This window comes from Leopardus geoffroyi, chromosome C3, assembly GCF_018350155.1.
Source record: "Leopardus geoffroyi isolate Oge1 chromosome C3, O.geoffroyi_Oge1_pat1.0, whole genome shotgun sequence".
Lineage (NCBI taxonomy): Eukaryota > Metazoa > Chordata > Mammalia > Carnivora > Felidae > Leopardus > Leopardus geoffroyi.
In genome coordinates, this window is record NC_059338.1 from 12,115,003 (window position 1) to 12,135,679 (window position 20,677).

Below are 20,677 nucleotides of genomic sequence, written 5' to 3' on the forward strand. Positions count from 1 at the left end.
AGGTTCCCTGTTATGTACTGTCTTCCCACTTCGTACTTCTTTCCTTCCCAGCATCGTCAGGATTTCAGTTACATAGTTGAGTAATTAATTGCCTACTACTTGTGTGCCACTAAAATTTTAGCTCCGTGGGAACAAGCCTTTCATCTTTTATTCTTTTATACTCAGCGCCTCACGTGGCTGGCATAAAAAAGACGAGCAACAAATACTTGCTGAATGGATGGATGAACGAGAATGAATGAAAGGCCAAATGAATGTCGAAAACTTAAAGAGTATGTAATACATTATAACCCGTACTATATTAGGCGTGCAGAGTACTATGGGAATTTGCAGCAGGAGCACTTAAAGTTAGCCTTAATGGGGCTGATTTCCAGATGAGAAAGTAATCTCTTCAAACTCTGATGCTTGCAGGATACCGTTCCCCGCTGGGCTGCCACGAGTTTAACAGGGATTCTTCTCTGAAATGCCAGGACCGTGCCAATAGTAGGACATCAATAAGATTGGTTAAATGGTTCAAAGGCTGGCGTGGACAACGTCCAATTAGGTCATCTCTGGCTCAAAGCCAGAACAAATAAAAGCGTTCGTTCTCGGCTGTAGGCGCAGAGCTGGGATTCAAGTCGGCAGCCAGCCTCCACGTAGACGTTGGCTCCCCAGGGCCGCCGCCGGTCACGTGACCCGGACCTCGCCAGGCCCCGGCGCCTGGGCCGGCCCGCGCATGCGCAGCGCTCCGGGGCGGCGGGCCCGAGCGCGCTGACAGCTTCCGGTTTGGTTTCCCCGCCCCTGCGCGGCTAAAGCAGTGCGGGCTCGGCGGCGGTAGCCGTGGGGCGGCGGGGGGGCAGGGCGTGGCGAGGTGAGGTGGGTGCCCGAGCGGGGTTCCCGGAGCCATGGCCTGCTCCATTGTCCAGTTCTGCTACTTCCAGGACCTCCAGGCCGCCCGGGACTTCCTCTTCCCTCATCTGCGGGAGGAGACCCCCAGCGGCGCCGTGCGGAGGGACCCCAGTAAGTGCCCCCTGCCTGGCCGCTCCCTTCCCCCGCTCCGCCCGCGGCCCCTGCTGGGCTGCTTCGGGTCTCCTCCCCGCCCCGCCACCGCTGCCCTCGGGGCTCCTAGTTTTCCCCCCTGCGATTTCCTTCTTCGCTCCGCGCTGATCCCCTGCCCTCCTCGTCCTGCACCCCGTCAGCCCTGGCCCTCTGGCCAGAACTGCGCCTTGCTTCCTGACGCGTCTGCCTACCCCCCTCCCCACCCCCTACCCCCAGCTTTCTGCCCGAGTGCCCTCTCCATCTCCCCCCTCCAACCCGCGGTCCCCTGTTCCGCACGGCTTGCTCGGCGTTCGCAGCCTCCTCCCCATGCCTTGCCAGCTGTCAGCGCCTTCCCCGGGTGCTGCCTCAGCCCCTACCCCTCCATTCCCGGAACTGTGGCCTTTGGCCACCCTCCCTTCCTAAAGTGTTTATCTTCTCCCACTGCCTCCCTTCTTCCGGCCCCTTCCCCTCCATTCCCCCCCCCCCCCCCCCCCCCCCCCCCCGCCAACCCCCCATTCAGATGTAGAGAATAAATGGTCTGATCGACAAGTGAGTGACTCCTGAGGTGGTGAGTAGGCGGCTCCCAAATAAGGAAAACCTGACAGGAAGCGAGGGCGAATCTACATCAGGAAGTAAAATTACAGTAACTTGGGCCAGGAAAAGTTAATGTGCTTTATTGAGACGAGACGCCTTCCCCCTGTTTATTGTCATCCAACAGTATGAAGTGAGTCCTTGCCCAGGTAGTATACAACCCCGAGTCTGGTTTGTTAGAGACTGCAGAGTTTCTCGGAATTTCCCCACATTTCTCCTGTTGGAAGGGTGTGCGTTTGGGGTCTCCCGGTTTCTCCGTATTTCCCACCTGGAGCGCGCGTCTGGTTTTGCGGTACCGTGAGTGCTGTCATTTGTGCTATGCTGGAATGGTGACAAAAGACCCGGACCCGCTAAATAAACTCCTTCCCCCTTCTCCAGCGTGGAAGGTGTCAGGACTCTCTGTGCCAGTTAGTAGTGCCGCAAATCAAGGAGGGTAGTGTCTGCCATGTAGGTAGGAGCTGGGACCGAGAAATGAACACGGAATGAGATCTACATTAACACCCCTACGTGCATAGCCATCCACACGTGCGTGTGCATGTGGCACTAGGACACTCCTTGAAGCTGAGTCCGCCTTTGAAGTAGTAGCTACGCGAAGAGGGGAGAGGTGATAGAATGTGCAGAGGAAGGGAGGCCTGAAATCACAGGGCAGAAAGTTGCATGGCTGAGGACGAGGAGGCGAGGGAAAGAGTGGGGGAGATGAGGCTGTGAAGGTAAGCGGGAGTTTGATCGCGAGAAGCCCGTGGAGGTAGTGGGAAAGGCCTTTGAAAGACTTTAAGCAGAGAACTGACTCGGCCGGGCTCCTAATTAATGTATGCAACAGAGTTTTTGAATACCTGTTACGTGCTTCCGTAGCAGGGTGTCGAGATGGGAAGCAGGGAGGTGGGTGGAAGGCTGTCCCAGAAACGCAGGAAGTGATGGGAGCTTGAACTAAAAGAGCCTCAGCGGGACTGGAGAGGAAGAGAGATTGGAAAGCTGCTAAGGAGGTAGGATCTGCAGGACCTGGTGCAGATCTGGTGTTGGCATTGGAGCTGATGAGTGAGAGGGAGTTGAGAATGTCTTTGGCTTGGGCAGGGGTGTGTAATGAGAGAACGAAGGAGATGGGTTTTGGGCCTTTTGCGTCTTACGTGTTTGTGGTATGTCCAAGGGAGGGGGTCCAGCCGGACGCTAGATCTGGAGGTCTGAAGCTTAGTAAGGATCCCGGGCCAGCGATGCTAACCTGGAAGTTACCAGCCAAAAGTGTCAGTTGAGTCTCAAAGATCACGTATGCAGTGAAGTGAAGTGAGTACTGCAGATGTTCCTTAGAGGAGCAGTGGTGTTCAAGAGTCATGTAATGGGAAGAAGACTGAGAAAGGAAAACCAGGTGAGAGTAGGCCCGGGAGCTGAGGGGGGACAGGATTTGATGAACGGGAAGAGCGATGCGCAGTTGCAGGCGCAGCTGAGGTCAGCTCCGGCAAGGATGCAAAAACGAGGGGTGCCTGGGTGGCTCAGTCGGTTGGGCATCCGACTTCGGCTCAGGTCGTGATCTCCCGGTCCGTGAGTTTGAGCCCCACATCGGGCTCTGGGCTGACAGCTCAGAGCCTGGAGCCTGTTCGGATTCTGTGTCTCCCTCTCTCTCTGACCCTCCCCTGCTCATGCTCTGTCTCTCTCTGTCTCAAAAATAAATAAAGGTTAAAAAAAAAAATTAAAAAAAAAAAAAAGGATGCAAAACGCTCAGTGGTTTTGGGCAGGTGGGGGTGAGTGGGACCTTAGGGCAGTTTCCATGGAATGTGGAGACAGAAAGCATGTTTACAGGATATTGAGGAGCAAAAAAAAAAGAAGTTGACTCTTTCAAGGAGCCGGGTGTGAAGGAGAGTAGATACAGGACTGTGGACAGGAGATGCGGTGAAAAGAACCCGATCTGTCTATCCCGCCGCTGATCCCCTGCTTTTCTTTCACCCGGGCAGTGACACCGGCCTGCTGACAGATCTTCCTGCTTCTGACCTTGATTTCTTGTCATTCTTTCCCCAAAGTGGTCAGGGCGAGCTTTTAAAGACATTTTAGATCATAGCATTGTCCTTTAGAACTCCATGGCTTTCGACGGCGCTTAATATAAAAATCCAAAGGCCTTACATGCTTTATAAGGCCCTCGAGGCCCTGCCTCCTGCCACTTCTTGGCACCTCATGTTACTCTCCCTTATTTCTTGTGCTTCGGACACACTGTTGTTAAACCAGTCAGGCTCCTTTGTGCCTAGGGCCTCTGCCCTTGTTCCGGTCTCTTCTTTGGATGCTGTAGGCAGAGCTTTCATTCTGTCTGCATCTCGTTAGTCAAGTCTCCCCTCAGATGTCAACATCTCACGGAGGCTTGTTCTGACCATCTCATCTAACGTAGTCACTCCTGCCCACTCAATTGCCTTTGTTATGCCCCATCATACCATTTATTTTTATCACTGTGTCCCGTCCAGTATGGTAGCCTCTAGCCACATCTGGCTCTTGAGCCCTTGAAATGTGGCAAGTGCTACCGAAGAGCTGAATTTTTAATTTTACTTGATTTAAGCTTCAGATGTGCCAAATGTGCCAGTGGCCAGATGTGGCTAGTGCCTACCCTATTGTGTGGCACAGTTGTAGGTGCTAGGATTTAGGTACATACAGAGTGAATACTTGTCCAAGGTCACACAGTGAAGGCTAGCCTTACGATATCAATCTGGGCAGTGGGGGATATAGAGTCATCTGGGGATATAAACATCTAGATTAATTTGTAATATGCTCATGAGTTTGCAAGGGTGATTTAATTCTTACCCTTTTAAATCAAACTCTCAGGTTTGTGTGTGTTGGTATTATTGTGGCTACCATCAATTCAAGTAGAAAATAAATAGAGAAGGAACCTCTTACCCAGTTGAGCCCATTTGCCAAGCCAATATTTTACCACTAAAACAGTGCATTAATTTACAATTAAAAATCATCAAATATCTTGTCATACCGTTGATAGTTTACTTCAAATTCTTGGAATGACTAAGGCTATGGATTTCCATAATCACTGCAGGTGTTTTTTGTTTGTTTTTTTTTTTTTTTACAAAACCTCCAGTTTTGTAAAGAGGTCTTCATTAGGACAACGCGAACTAAGGTTTTGTGAGGGTGCAAATTTACAGAGTAAAAAGAGCAGGTAAGGAGGACCTGCCTTAACCTGCGGATGGTGTTTGGCTTTGCGTTTCTTCCCTTTATTAGTGTTATAAATGATTACTTTATTAGGAAGCAGAAATCATGACATCATTTTATTTTCCTAGCTTATATAGTTTTAATTTCTTATCCCAGCTCATCTCTAGGGGGTATGTACAACCAAAACAACAATAATAACAAAAAACCCTCAACTACTTGTCATGAATTATTTGTTGTAGGTAAGTGATGATCTTGAAGGCTCATTAGTTGGTTCAGTAATTCTTTTAATGTGGACAGCTGCCATAGACATAGTGATAACCTGGTTCCTGGAGACCCAGAACTCTGAACTACTCTCTTCTATGTTTGAATTGTCAGAGAATAAGAGTGTGACTTTATGGTACTTTGTATCTTCAATTATGAAATGAGAATGTCTTCTATGGCTTTAAGAGAGGTCTTGAACCCTGGGGCACCTGGGTGGCTCAGTTGGTTAAGCATCCGACTTCGGCTTAGGTCATCATCTCACGAGTTCCAGCCCCATGTCGGGCTCTGTGCTGGCAGCTCAGAGCCTGGAGCCTGTTTTGGATTCTCTGTCTCCCTCTCTCTCTGCCCTTCACCCACTCACACACTCTCTCTCTCAAAAATAAATAAACATTAAAAAAAAAAGATCTTGAACCCTACACTATTTCCCATTGTTTATATTAGTGATAACTATTAGTAATTGTTTCTACTAAATCAAATTTGCTATTTTTGAAATATATTGAAATTTCAATATATTGAAATATTTTGAAATATATTTGAAATTTTGCTATTTCAGACAAAAATTTTGGTCTCATGCTTTGAAATTTCAGAGATGGGTAGTAGTAGGGGTCTGCACATAAACTATGGTGGCATAATTTCCAGTGAGACTGGATTTCTGGACCAGAGCTTTCTGATATTTATAATTATAGAGTTTGACGGGGGTGTAGAAAATAGACATACAGAGAGGGAGAATCCGAATATTTGGAGGTAATTTGGATATTACAGTATTGTGGATCTCATAATTACCTGATAATAAAATAATTTCCAGGTGGCATACTAAAAAAGTAAGGCAGCTTTCCTTCCTGCCTCTTTTACCGGAAAGATAGAAGATAAAGCAAGCAGGAAATTACCTTGGAGTTGTCAATTAAAGTCATGTTTTTATACAACTGCTGAGCAAAGTGTGCTTTTTAGGATAACCTAAAATCATGGAATCACTTTACATGATGGGATATTACAAAGGGCATAAAATACCATTTTTTATACCTTGTGAAAATGCTTTCTCTTGTTTCAGATCATACTAGGGGTAGAGATGTAATCTGAAAGTGGAACGTTTATAGGAATTTCAGAAAACTTATGGGATTACTGGATTTTGTTAGCTATTTAAAATCGGAAGAGCTCTTACAGATAAAATGTGTCAGGAAATTGAGACAGGCATTGTCTTGTTTCATTAAGCTAGTATTTGTTGAGTACTTCCTGTGTACTAAGCACAAAGTAGGCATAAAATAAGTCCCTTTGCTCAAGGAGCTTTCAGCCAGTAAAGGAAATAAGCACGCAAAAGGAGTGTTAAAGGTGTTGTGCTGTAACTTGGCACATGACAGTTGGAGAATGAAGGAGTGTTCATTCTATATAGGGGACTCACGGAAGTCTTCTTAGAGCAACTGTTACTTTCACTGAGTCTTAATTGTTTAATGGATGTCCGTCAGGTGGAGAGAAATGGTCAGCTAAGGGATGTGAAACAGGATGAGGTTCAGATGCTGCAAATAGAAAATTGCGGGAGAGTGGAGTATGTTAAGGGATGAGCCTGCAGAAATTGTCAGAGGAACTTCAATTTTATGCATCATCAGATGGAAGTTAAGAGTACCTTGGGGTTACATGGAAATTTGCCCAAGAGTTACTTGGCAACAGATAGTTTTAAGTAAACTAATTTCTAGGTACTCTTTTAAGTGCCTTCCTTTCTACCCTGCCTTTCTCCCACTTTACTAAATAAAGGCTCACCTTTCATACATTCTGAATATTATTCTAGTAAGTTGCTCCAGATTATTTAGAAAGAAGTCCCCTTTAATCAAGGCCCCATAAACTCTCCATGCATCTCGAGACATCTCCAAATAATTTTTGCTATTTAAGTTTAATAGTCATCAAAATTTGTGATGTATGTATGTTGTTATTCTCTGTTATTGGCTCCTAATAATAATTGAAATAGGTCAAGAAGAAAAATTCTAATACATAATTCTAATAAAATTCTTGTCACAGCAAATATTTTTCTCAATTCATGTTTTTGCGGAGAAATTTTTGGATTAATAATTAGAATAGCATTCTGTGGAGGAAATGGAATGGAAATAGGCATTTAAGGAGAAGAAGGGAGTACTTACTACCTTTAGAGAACATCATTTTTTAACGGATATTGGTATCTTTTCCCTATAGTGTATGGAATCTACTGAATAAGTTTAAAAGGATGGTATACATTTATATGAAAATGTCCATGTTTATCATATATCAGAAATTGTATCTTTTATGCAAGGGATACATACCATTGAAAAACTCTTGGGGGTGTATATAAACAAAAAGTTTGAAGGTAATCTTCTATAGGGCTCAGTCATTCCCAGTCTTTTTTTTTCATCATAGGACACATAAAAAATGAAACTGTGTATCTGAATAGTGAAAACAATTTTGCAAAAGAAGAAAAAAGTTGGAGGACTCATACCTCTTGATTTCAAAATAGTACAAAACTGCACTAATCAAAACCATGTGGTACTGGCATACAAATAGACAAGTAGAATAGAGTCCGGAAATAAACCCTTGCATATATGGTCAGGTGATCTTTGACAGGGATACCAAGACCACTCAGTGGGGGAAAGGACAGTTTCTTCAACAAATGGTGTTGAAAAAGCTGCATATCCATATACAAAAGAATGAAATTGGACTTCTTAGACCATATGCAAAAATTAACTCAAAATGGATTAAAGACCTAAATGTAACACCTAAAACTATAAAATGCTTAGAAGAAAACATAGGGGGAAGCTTTATGACATTGAACTTCCCAGTGAGTTCTTGGATATAACACACAAAGCAGAGGCAACAAAAGAGAAAACAGGCAAATGGGACTATATCAAACTTTAAAACATTTGTGAATCAGAGGATGAGGTCAACGGTAAAAAGGCCACTTAAGGAATGGGAGAAAATATTTGCAAACCATGTTATCTAATAAGGGGTTAGTATCCACGATATATAAAGAACTACTTCACCTCAACAGTAAAACCAAAACCTGGACAAAGGACTTGAACAGACATTTTTCCAATGATGTCATAGAAATGGTCAATAAACATGAATAGATGCTCCATATCCGTAATCATGAGAAATGCAAATCAACACCATAATGAGAGATCACCCCACACCCATTAGGATGGCTACTATTAAAGAAAAATAACAACTGCTGGCAAGGCTGTGGAGAAATTGGAGCTCTACACTGTTGGCAGAATTGTAGAATGGTGCAACTGCTATGGAAAACAGTATGGAATTTCCTCAAAAAACAAATAGAATTGTATAATTCAGTCTCATTTACGTCTCATTTCTGGGTGTATATCCAAAAGAATTGAAAACAGTGTCTCAAAGAGATATTTGCACATCCGTGTTCATAGCAGTGCTGCTCACAAAAGCCAAGGAGTAGAAGTAGTCCAAATGTCTATTGTTGAATGAATGGATAAACCAAATATGTATACATACAATGGAATATTATTCAGCCTTAAGGGGAATCATACAGCATGCTACAATGGGAATGAACCTTGAGGACATTATGTTATGTGAAATGTTAGTCACAAAAAGACAAATGCTACATGACTCCACTAAAGTAAATAAATTCATAGAAATGAGAATTAGAATGGGGTTACTGGGACCTGGGAGCCGGGGGTGGGGGGTGGGGGAGGGGGAAAAGAGCCTTGTTTAATGGGTATAGCGTTTCAGATTTGCAAGATGAAAAAGTTCTAGAGATCTGTTTCACAACAACGTGAATATATTTTGTACTACTGAACTGTACACTTAAAAATGGTTAAGATGGTGAATTTTATGTTTTTTAACACAAAAATGTGTATCAGTATGGTAATAAATTGGTCGTACAGAATAAATAAAGATGCTCATGATGGGAAGTGACCTGCCAGTAGTTCGAATAGCCCCAAGCCCTACCTGGCTGTCATGAGAGATGAGAGATACCGGTAGCCTATTTGTAGTTTACTAGGAAGTTCTACTACAGGCAGGGAGTAGACATTGATGGTTTTAAGCAAAAGCATAGCATTTCAGGATTTGAGTTGTGGGTAGATGGATTTGGTGGCTGTGAAAAGAATAGATTGGGTAGTTCAAAGCTAGAGGTAGATGACCGTTTGGGAGATGTTTATAGAAGTCAGATGAGGGCCTTCAGAAGTAAAGATAGAACTAGGGCTGTAGCAGTGGTGATGGAGTTTGAAACTTGCCAGAGGTAGCAGTGGCAATCTATGAAAGGAATTTGAGCTGAGAAGTAGCATAACCAGCTAATATCCTGGCCACGTTGTTTTGTCAGCAAAGAAGAGAATGGATGGGACTGGTGGGTGAAAGTGGAAGTAGAAAGACCAGTTGGGTGGCTGTATTCCAGAAGGGGAGGTAATCTTAGATTGGTATTCCTCAGGTGTTATTTAGTATTATTTAAAGTGGCCATCCTGGAATTACAAGACAGGAAGTATTTTTTTGCATGACTACTATGCTGATTACCATTTGGAACTATAGAGACCCTAAGTGAACCTTCCTGATGGAAAGGAATCCTTGAATCTCTTAGGTGTGTGCCATGCCCATATTTCTCCTTTGAAAAGAAGAACAGAAATAGTCTTCCAAAGACAGATCACTTTTCTTTGTGCCATGTGAGCTGAGGTCTCACAAATTTCCTGGAAGAGAGAAGGTTAAGAGAGACTTACTCATTGTCACATTGCCTTTTTTTTTTTTAAGTATATAAAATCAGACATGAAAGTCACCTTCTGGCTGCTCATATCCCACCTTCTAGGTGTTAAAACTTCAGTGCTGTGCTGTTCAATATGGTAGCCATTAGTGATATGTGGTACTTTAAGTCTAATAGAAATAAAAGTAAAAATTCAGTTCCTCCGTCATACTAGCTATATTTGAAGTGCTCAGTGGCTACATGTGTCTAGTGGATACCTTGTTGGAGACTACAGATATAGAACACTTCCATCATCAAAGTTCTATTGTAAAGTGCTGCTGTGGTAAGACTCCTCTGAGACTCTCTGCTTAGACAACACACATGCTGCTTGGGTATTTATTTTAATTTTGTATTATAGTCTCATTTTTGTCAAATTATGTACTCTGGAACTTTTCTCTTGTGCTTATCTGATGTATACATCTTTCCAAGTTTGTATACGCAACTCTATAGCATTTTTTCTAATGACCACACAGTGTTCCAATGAAGACTCTACCAGGCTATATTTATTCCCCTATCAATGAACATTCAGATTATTTCCAAAATTTTTGCTATAAGAAAATGCTCTAGTAAGCATCCTTATGCGTGTGTTTACGTATGATACTGGTATTTCTGTGTGTACATTTCTAGGGTTGGAATTGCTGAATGATAGACATTCACATTTTAAATCTTGGTTACAGTTGCCAAATTACTCTAAATAGTGGTTGGGTTCACTCCTATCCATGGTAAACAGAAGTGCCTATTTACACACATACTTGTCATCATTCTTTGTTACAGTTTCTTTGACTTGCTTTTCTGATAAGTGAAAAACGGTTCTCATGCGATAAAATAAGATTGTTATCAGACTTTATCTGTATTTTTTTTAAAGCGGCAGGTAATAGCAAAGTTAATCTGGCATTAGAAGAATTTACTTCAAATACAAGGAAAATTTTCTCACTAGTACTAGTTGAATATTATAATGAGTTAAATAATAGTGTTGAATTGGCTTCTTTAGAATATGCAGGAATTAGCTATAGCTAGCAGTATTTACATACCTTCACCCATATTTCACATCCTCACCTTATTAGCCATGCTTGTCTTTTTCTGAAGCTTTGGATATAATAAATCAGTAATACGTAAGTATGACATTGTAGGAAACAATTATAAAACGTGTAAAAGTTTTTTCTAACATATTATTGACCTTATGATTTCTTTCGAAAAACAAAATGAACAGAAAATGGACTAGGGCAATTAAATTATGTTAAGTCTATGTAGATTTTGTTGTTTTTGTTAAGATGGGTCTAAAGAGTTCTTAGGATTTGGGGCAAAGGGAGCATATTTATTTTTATAAACTTTTTAGAGGAGGAGGATATTTTAAACCTTAAAGATATTTTCAGTTCTGTCATTTTGTGAACTATTAAGAGCATACACTTACTTGACAACAGAAGTCATTAGAATTCTAGAACTGAAAGGACCCTTGAAGAGCTAGTCTGATTTAATCATGGTGTTCTGAAAGAAGCTGCTTGTAGAAATGGGATGGCCTCTTCATTTTAGATTGCTGCATATTTTATGTGCTGAAAAGAATATGCTAATATGCAATTTATTTTACCATTTCCCTAGAAATAGAAAACGATGAATAATTCTGAGGCATAGGAAATTAAGAAGCAGTTTCTCTATTCTTTAGTCCTTTTTTATTTCGTATTGCTCTGTGATGGGTTCTTTGCCTTGGCCAAGAAGAGCCAGCTAATTTTGTTGAAGTTTCTGAATTACTTACAAGCCGTGGGTTCTAGAGGTTCTTGCTCTTTATAGAAACAAGTACATTCTCTGTTTTTTTCTTGTCTCAGGAAGAATGGAAACGAATTTGCTTCTGTGCTAATAAGATCTTTTATTAGACCATGGAGATTAAATTAAGTTTTTCTTTTTCTAACATTTAATGATTTCAGTTTCTCATTTAGTTTTTGATCTTGACATGCTCATATTGGAAAAAGCAAATACTGCCAAATTAATTGCCCGCTTCAGGATTCAGTTTCCTTTCTAGCTTCAGGTTCTTGTTATATGAAAAACATACACTCAGTTTATGAGGACAGACTGTTCAGTAGCAAATCAGACTAAGGTATTTTTGGAATTAAAAAGAGCTACAGAAAGCAAAAGTTGAATTTCTTATTTGAGCTTTTGTTGGTAGAATAATTCATTCACTGGGAGTACCCCTAAAAAAACATCTATAATTTTTCATGTTTGAATTAAAATGTGTTTTCTCTGTGTCAATAACTATATCATTTATCAAATGAGAGACTGAACAGTTCTTTTAGACCAGTATTATCTGATCTCTTCGGGGATAAATTCTCTCCAGAAGGAGATGTAGTTACATTTTACATTTTGAAGTCACTGGTTTTATTCATTCAGGCAAAGTGTTGAACTTGATCAGGATAAGAACATCAGTTTGTGCTTATGTTATCAACCCCTTTAGACAGTTCAAAATAGTCATCTTCAGTGACGGGTATAAAAAACTTCAGGATTGAAAAGTTACTAATCACTGAAGAGGTAGTTGCTTTTTGTTACTATTATTATTATTACTTCATCTTACTTGTTTTTATTTCTCTCCACATTATATAAGTTGTAGAGACAAATAAAAGAGATCAGCTTATGAAATTTTTTTTTAATGTAGAGAACAAGAATAATTCAAGATGTGGTATGAAAGCAGGAATGAAGGGTAATGTCATCAAATGAAGTAGACTAACAAAATATTTTAAGCTGGCAAACTTTTGCAAAGAATCAAAATCCTCAGCGTAGTCCTTGATTTTCGGTGAATTTTAAGGGAAATTGGCTAAGAGTGTGAAAATTTAAAGAAAGCTCTCCTCTCCAGAAAGGTTCTTTCCCGCCCCCCCCCCCCCCAAATTAAAAGATTCAAAACTAAGCAGAACTGCCTCATGTACTTGGAAATGCCAGTTTTTCAGTAGGTTGCTCGGGAAATGAAGTGGGAAAACCCAGTTAAAACATGAGCCTTTGAAATATTTGGCTTATAGACGGAGGCTATGCTGATGTAATATAGTTGTAAAATTATTGCTTTAGGAGCAACATCTGGTACATGAATCTCAGCATGAAAGTAGCAAGACGAGGGTAGGAGTTCCATGATCTATTTTAGATTTTTTTCAGTAGGCACTATTTGCCATTTTGAAAAATGTTTTTTTCCAGGTAAGTGTATTTTTATTATTTTTAATTCCAGTGTAATTAACATACAGTATTATATTAGTTTTAAGTGTATAATATAGTGAATCAGCAATTCTGTACATCTCCTTAATCCTCATCTCCTGTGATCTCCCCCATCCCCCCCATCTCCCCACCTCTCCTCTGCTAACCATCAGTTCTCTGTAGTTTCTTGGGGTTTGTCTCATTTTTCCCCCTTTGCTTGTTTTGTTTCTTAAATTTCGCATATGAGTGAAAGCATATGGTATTTGTCTTTCTCCAACTGACTTCGTTTAATGTTACACCCTCTAGATCCGTCCATGTTGTGGCAAATGGCAAGATTTCATTCTTTTTATGGCTGAGTAATATTCCATCGTATATGTATACCGCCTTTTTATCAGTCGTCTATTGATGGACACTTGGCTGCTTCCATAATTTGACTATTGTAAATAATGCTGTAGTAAACATAGGGGTTCATGTATCCCTTTGAATTAGTATTTTAATATTCTTTGGGTAAATACCCAGTAGTGGAATTACTGGGTCATAATGTAATTCTATTTTTAATTGTTTGAGGAACCTCTATACTGTTCTCAACAGTCGCCACATCCATTTACATTTTCACCAGTCGTGCATGAGGGTTCCTTTTCCTCCACATCCTCACCAACACTTGCTGTTCTTGTGTTTTTGATTTTAGCTGTTTGGACAGGTATGAAGTGATATCTCATTGTGGTTTTGATTTGCGTTTCCCTGATGAGGAGTGATGTTGAGCATCTTTTTATGTATCTGTTGACCATCTGTATGTTTTCTTTGGAGAAATACCTGTTCATGTCTTCTGCCCATTTTTAATTGGATTATTTGTTTTGTGTTGAATTGTCTAAGTTCCTTATATATCTTGGATACTAGCCCTTTATTAGATGTGTCATTTGCAAATATCTTCTCCCATTCAGTAGGTTGGTTTTTAGTTTTGTTTGCTTTGCTCTGCAGAAACTTTTTATTTTGATGCCATCCCAACTGTTTGCTTTTGCTTTTTGTTTCCCTTGCCTCAGGAGACATATCTAGAAAAATGTTGCTTTGGCCAGTGTCAGAGAAATTACTGTCTGTGCTCTCTCCTAGGATTTTTATGGTGTCAGGTCTCACATTTAGGTCTTCAATCCATTTTGAATTTATTTTTGTGTATGGTGTGAGGAAGTGGTCCAGTGTCATTCTTTTGCATGTAGCTGTCCAGTTTTCCCAACACTATTTGTTGAAGAGTGTCTATCTCCCGTTGTATATTCTTAGCTTCTTTGTTGAATATTAGTTTATCATGTGATTGTGGGTTTATTTCTGGCCTCTCTATTCTGTTCTGTTGACCTATAGGTCTATTTTTGTGCCAGTATCATACTCTTTTGATTACTACAGCTTTGTAGTATGCCTTTTTTTTTTTTTTTAATGTTTATTTTATTTATTTTGAGAGAGCGAGTGAGCAGGAGAGAGGGAGAGGATCCTAAGCAGGCTCCGGGCTGTCAGTGAAGAGCCGATCAAGAGTTGGATGCTTTACTGTCTGAGCCACCCAGGTGTCCCTAGTACAGCTTTGTAGTATATCTTGAAATTTGAGATTGTGATACCTCATGTTTTGTTTTTCTTTTTCAAGATTGCTTTGGCTATTCACCGTCTTTTGTAGTTCCACACACATTTTAGGATTGTTCTAGTTCTTGTGAAAAATGCCGTTGGTATTTTGATAAGGATTGCATTAAATGTGTAGGTTGTTTTGTCTAGTATGGACATTTTAACAATATTTGTTTTTCTAATTCATGCACGTGGAATATGTTTCTCTTTGTGTCATCTTCAGTTTCTTTTATCAGTGTTTTCAAAGTACAGGTCTTTCACCTCCTTGGTTAAGTTTATTCCTAGGTATCTTATTATTTTTGATGGAATTGTAAATAGGATTTTTTAAAAACTTTTTTTAGTGTTTATTTTTGAGGGAGGGAGGGAGAGAGCAAAGGAGACACAGAATCTAAAGCAGGCTCCAGGCTCTGAGCTGTCAGCCCAGAGCCCAGCGTGGGGCTCAAGCTCACAAACCTAAGCTGAGGTCAGACGCTTAACCGACTGAACCACCCAGGTGCCCCTAAATAGGATTGTTTCTTTAATTGCTCTTTTGGCTGCTTCATTATTAGTATATAGAAATGCAACAGATTTCTGTATATTGATTTTTGTATCAATATACTGAAATTCATTTATCAGTTGTAGTCGTTTTTTGGTGGAGTCTTTCAGGTTTTCTATATATGGTATCATGTCAATTGCAAACAGAGTTTTACTTTTTCCTTACCAGTTTGGATGCCTTTATTTCATTATGCTAATTGCTGTAGCTAGGACTTCCAGTACTATGGTGAGTAAAGATGGTGAGAATGGACATCCTCTTAGGGGAAAAGTTCTCACTTTTTTCCCCATTGAGTATGATGTTCGCTTTGGGTTCTCTCTGTAGGGCCTTTGTTATGTTGAGGTATGGTCTCTCTAAACCTACTTTGTGGAGAGTTTTTAATCATGAATAGATGTTGTACTTTGTCACATGCTTTTTCTGCATCTATTGGAATGATATGGCTTTTACCCTTTCTCGTATTGATGTGATGTATCGTGTTCATTGATTTGTGAATATTGAGCCACTCTTGCAATACCACTGGATGGAGAATGGTAATTTTAACAGCCGTTGAGAGTGTCTATGTGCTAAGCACTGTTCCTATATATTCTAACAACAGTATGAAGTAAATATAGTTATTCACTCCATTTTGCTAAAGACGAAGCTGAGACAGTAAGAGATTACATAAATTGCCTAAGGTCATATAACTCTTTAGGGGGTAAAACTGGGTATCCAGCCCAGACAACCTGACACCAGAGACCTAATAGTTGTTTTAGATTTGTGCTGTCTCATACTGTAGCTGCTAGCCACATAAACTTTTGAGCACTTGAAATGTGCCTCGTCCGAACAGATGTGCTCTAAGTGTAAAATATACATCAGATTTTGAAGATTTAGTGTGGGGAAAAAAGTAAAATATCTTCTGAATAATTTAACATTGATTACATATTGAAGTGGTATGTTGGCCATATTATATTACATAACATATTAAAATTTCACCTGTTTTTTTCTACTTTTAAAATATGGCTACTACTAAATTTTAAATTGAATGTGTGGCTCCCATTATATTTTTATCGGAGAGCACTGCTAAAGACTGGCCACCAATGAGTGAAGAGTGTAATTGGAGAGAATAGAAGGGTGGTGGCAGGCAAAGGAAAAAAGGATAATTAGGATCAGATTAGATTGGCATTAAAGTTTATCTTTGAAGCCGGTGTTCCTCAGAGAGTGATGCATGGACGGTCTGCTTCAGATTTGCAGGGTGAGGCCATCCCTGGAACTTCAGTCATCCCTGATTCATTATTTTCACCTCTTGCAGCGCTACCTAGAGAGAGGAATCTGCAGAAGAGACAGTAACTCCAGTTTTACAAGGCAGTGAATGTGAATCCCATTTTCTTAATTTTCTGATCAATTTTGTTGAATTAGACTTTAGCATAATGAAAGGCATAGGCAGTTGCTGACAGTGTCATTTAAAGATTTGCTTTCTGAAGATTGGATGTTTGCTACTTATTTAATAAATGGGGAAAACATTTAAAATGACCTTATAATCTATAGTGTAGCCTTTGACTAAAATGAGTGCCACTTAGCTTAGTAAGCAAACTAGGTAATTGCCAATGGCTAAATGATTTGGTGAATTGTGGAGCGTTTGGAATTTTCATACTGGACCCTGACTACCCTAAAGAAGTTGTATGTTCTGGTGTCCTTAGTCTAGAATACACTGTGAAATTGGCTTACCTCTTAAGTTATACCACAGCTTGGGCCTTTAAAATTACCCTGCCCCATAGGAGATTTTTGTCTATTTATTCTAAGAGACAATCATGGTGAATGATTTTTAGCTTTTCTTTATAGTAAGTAATAATGAAAAGTTAGTGTTATTTCATTATGAGTACATAGAATGTATAGATCTTAAGGTCCTATAGTAATGTTTCATATTGACACTGAATAGTGCACAGTTCTTAAATATATTAAATACGTTGGTTTTGTTATCTACAACTTTGATTAAGGATCAATTAAAAAACGCTGACTACGGGATCACTTGTAGAACACCAGCCTTCATAGAAAAGTTACCAGAGGGAAAGACTGCCTGAACAGAATTATTCGCCTGAATGGCAACTTGATTAGACATTCATCAGATATTGTTTTAATATAAACCATTTTTTTTTTTTTTAAGAATGTGCTTGGCCTGCTTGCACAGTTTGAGGGCATAAGAAATAACCTCAGTGAAGTGCAAGATTCCAACACTTTTTAACAGCTGACAATAGCCATCAGACAGCACTCTGCAAAATGGTATCAAATGATTTTCAGCAGACTTCAGGAGGCTGCAAAATTTACATCACCGGCACAGAGTAGAAATAGCCATAAGGGTAGTACACAGTTTCCAAATGTCTCCCTTTAAAAAAAAAAAACGGTTTCCACTTTTGAGTTGATGAGAATCAGAATTCATTTTCTTACAGTATTATAAATAGGCTTAGGATTCTAGACCAACCTTCAGAAACATCTTTGACCTTCCTGAGTAATAGTGCTGTTTCACCTTCCATTAAGCTCTGACTTCTTTAGAAAATATATTCCTACGATAGGGGGAGATGCCTGATTAGGTCCCCTTCCCCTCTTGTTAATAGAAACTTCTATCAGGGGCCTCGAGAAATGGGTAAACCTTCATGAACACAAGTATCTTGTATAAAGAATTTGTCAAGGTCTTTCTCTTCCTGGATGTTTCTGATTCTGCTATGAAGAGATACCAGGTCTCTGCAGGGGCAGGAAATCCAAATTGCTGCTGACTTGTGTTTGATTGTATGAGTCATTTGTGAATTGAGTCAGGTGCTTTTTATTTCAGTATGGAGGAGAAATAACACATTTTTCATTGTTCAGAAGTTATGTGCACAAACTAAGCTTTTTTTTTTTTTTTAATTTCCAAACTAAGCTCTTTGAAGGCTTATTTGCTTTTGTGTCTCTAGCACTTAGCACGGTGGCCAACACACAAAAGATGTCATGTTTGTTGAATGAATCAGTGACTAACTGAGGGAGTGAACCATTAGCTGACCCCATTATGTGCTTGCAATTATACATGGTCTTTCTGAGATTGTGGTATTTCAATATATTCATTTTATGCAGTATTAAAATTGAATTATGGATTTTAGAGGGATAAGCTTTTCAAGGTACTTTCCTTTCTTGAACAAGAAAAATAGTGCATTTTCTAAAACTCTGTAGATGGGATGGCCTAGTTGTCATCAGCCCACAATAAGGCAATTGTTTTTGGTCTAATGGAAAAATTAGGAGAGTAAAGAAATTGCCTAACTGAATTAGATTGCCAAAGAACAAACTGTAATTTTCCAATTTAGAAAAAAATTTCCAAATCTTGATATCAAGGGAATGTTTCTATTTTAAGTTTTTTTTTTTAATGTTTATTTATTTTTGAGAGAGACAGAGACAGAATGCGAGTGGGTTGGGGCAGAGAGGGAGACACAGAATCGGAAACAGGCTCCAGGCTCTGAGCCATCAGCACAGAGCCCGATGCGGGGCTCGAACTCGTGAGCCGTGAGATTGTGACCTGAGCCGAAGTTGGACGCTCAACCGACTGAGCCATCCAGGCACCCCTTCGGAATGTTTCTGTTTTATGCATTTAATTTTTTTTAATGTTTATTTATTTCTGAGACAGAGACAGAGACAGAGCATGAGTGGGGGAGGGGCAGAGAGAGAGAGGGAGACACAGAATCCGAAGCAGGCTCCAGGCTCTGAGCTGAGGGCTCGAACCCACAGATTGCGAGATCATGACCTGAGCCGAAGTTGGACGCTCAACCGACTGAGCCACCCAGGCGCCCCAGGAATGTTTCTGTTTTAAAATAATATGTCAGGTGGCTCAGTCGGTTAAGCCTCAGACTTCGGCTCAGGTCATGATCTCACAGTTTAGGAGTTTGGGCCCCGCATCGGGCTCTGTGCTGACAGCTTGGAGCCTGGAGCCTGCTTTGGATTCTGTGTCCCTCTCTCCCTGCCCCTCCCCTGCTCATGCTCTGTTTCTGTCTCTCAAAAATAAATAAAACATTTAAAAAAATTTAAAATAATATGTCATCTTGCTTTTTGGCCTGAACTGTAAGCCCCACGTTTCCTAGTTTTTATGCTCCTTCATAAGCCATAGGAGAGTAGAGAGTAAGTATAGCAGAATATGTGTGAGCGTGGGCTTTAGAACTCCTGGAGCCCTGGTTTCAAACCCCACTCCACCACTTAATGCTCTGTGATCTTGGTCAAGCTGTATAAACTAAGGGATCTGGTTTTCTCATTGTAGTAAAGGGACGATAAAGAATCCTTGGCATGTGTAAGTGAATTAATGTCTATAAAGCACTCAGACACATAGAAATCTGAATATGGGGGCGCCTGGGTGGCTCGGTCGGTTAAGCGTCCGACTTCGGCTCAGGTCATGATCTCACGGTCCGTGGGTTCAAGCCCCACGTCGGGCTCTGTGCCGACAGCTCAGAGCCTGGAGCCTGTTTCAGATTCTGTGTCTCCCTCTCTCTGTGACCCTCCCCCATTCATGCTCTGTCTCTCTCTGTCTGAAAAATAAATAAACGTTAAAAAAAAAAAAAAATCTGAATATGTTAGTTGTTATGTGATAACCCCTATATGTGAGTTGCCTCTTTTTGCCTTTGCTCATGTTAACCTTTTTTTTTTTCAAGTAAATTTGAAAAGTTCCTGGCTGCTCTTGAAAGACCTATGGTCACTCCTCCCTGCATTTTGTGACATCTCTCTCACTGTCTCCTCTTTTTTATTTATTCTTTTTTTATTTTTATTTTTTTAAACATTTTTTTTTTCAACGTTTATTTATTTTTGGGACAGAGAGAGACAGAGCATGAACGGGGGAGGGGCAGAGAGAGAGGGAGACACAGAATCAGAAACAGGCTCCAGGCTCTGAGCCATCAGCCCAGAGCCCGACGCGGGGCTCGAACTCACGGACCGCGAGATTGTGACCTGGCTGAAGTCGGACGCTTAACCGACTGCGCCACCCAGGCGCCCCTGTCTCCTCTTTTTTATATTAAGTAGTTGTTACGGCACTCACCATGTACTATAGTTATGTGTTTGTCTGCATCGGGTCACAAATCCTCTAAGGACAAGGAATATGTTTGAATTTTTCTCTGTTCCCAGTACAGGGCATGGCACATGCACGTGGTATTTAACAGAGCATTTGTTGTTTATTTGATGTGTATATGGAGATCTTCTACAAGCTATGCAGTTTTAATCAAATGATAGTGCTGCTTTAGGGCTTATAATATGGCTAGGAATGTGCTTGGCAATTAGGAAGTAGTTACCTGGTATTTCAGTGCCAAAGATGAGAATATTATCACAAAGCTAATTGAGCCATGATTCCAGGTACCAGACTGTTACTTTCTTATCATCTATATGTAATTGAGTTTAGCAACTTTTAAAACCTTATATATAATTGAATGTTATATATGCGTCCTTCCCACTGTAAGCATCCTAGGTATCTGGTTTAGTCCCATCTTTTAAAATGATTCTTTGCTAGAAATATGAAGCTTGACTGGTTTAAATACAATATTTTGTTTATATTTTGTAGTATTTTAATAACTAAATCTTGATGATTAGCATTGAGAACTTACTATGTGTCAGGCACTGAGGATTTTAGTATGCTATTTGATTTAAACCCTTATAACAATCTGATAAGATAGAAAGCACTTCTGATTTCCATGCTTTTA

The 20,677-nt window shown here is 40.4% G+C and overlaps 1 protein-coding gene across 7 annotated transcripts in view; it reads left to right on the forward strand.

Annotated features, from left to right (window-relative positions):
• Positions 1-699: 699 nt before the first annotated feature.
• Positions 700-20,677, forward strand: part of RAB3GAP2 (RAB3 GTPase activating non-catalytic protein subunit 2) — a 104,586-nt gene continuing 84,608 nt past the window's right edge. For 3 of the 7 annotated variants that reach the window (XR_006706826.1, XR_006706828.1, XM_045455721.1), the window contains exon 1: positions 793-996. Coding sequence is in view for 4 of the 7 variants with exons in the window: in XM_045455721.1 (XP_045311677.1) it covers positions 882-996 (115 nt within the window). In the remaining 3 variants the exon portion in view is untranslated. Of the gene's footprint in view, positions 997-20,677 lie in introns of all 7 variants that reach the window. The other 4 variants (XM_045455724.1, XM_045455722.1, XR_006706827.1 and 1 more) reach the window with 4 other exon arrangements.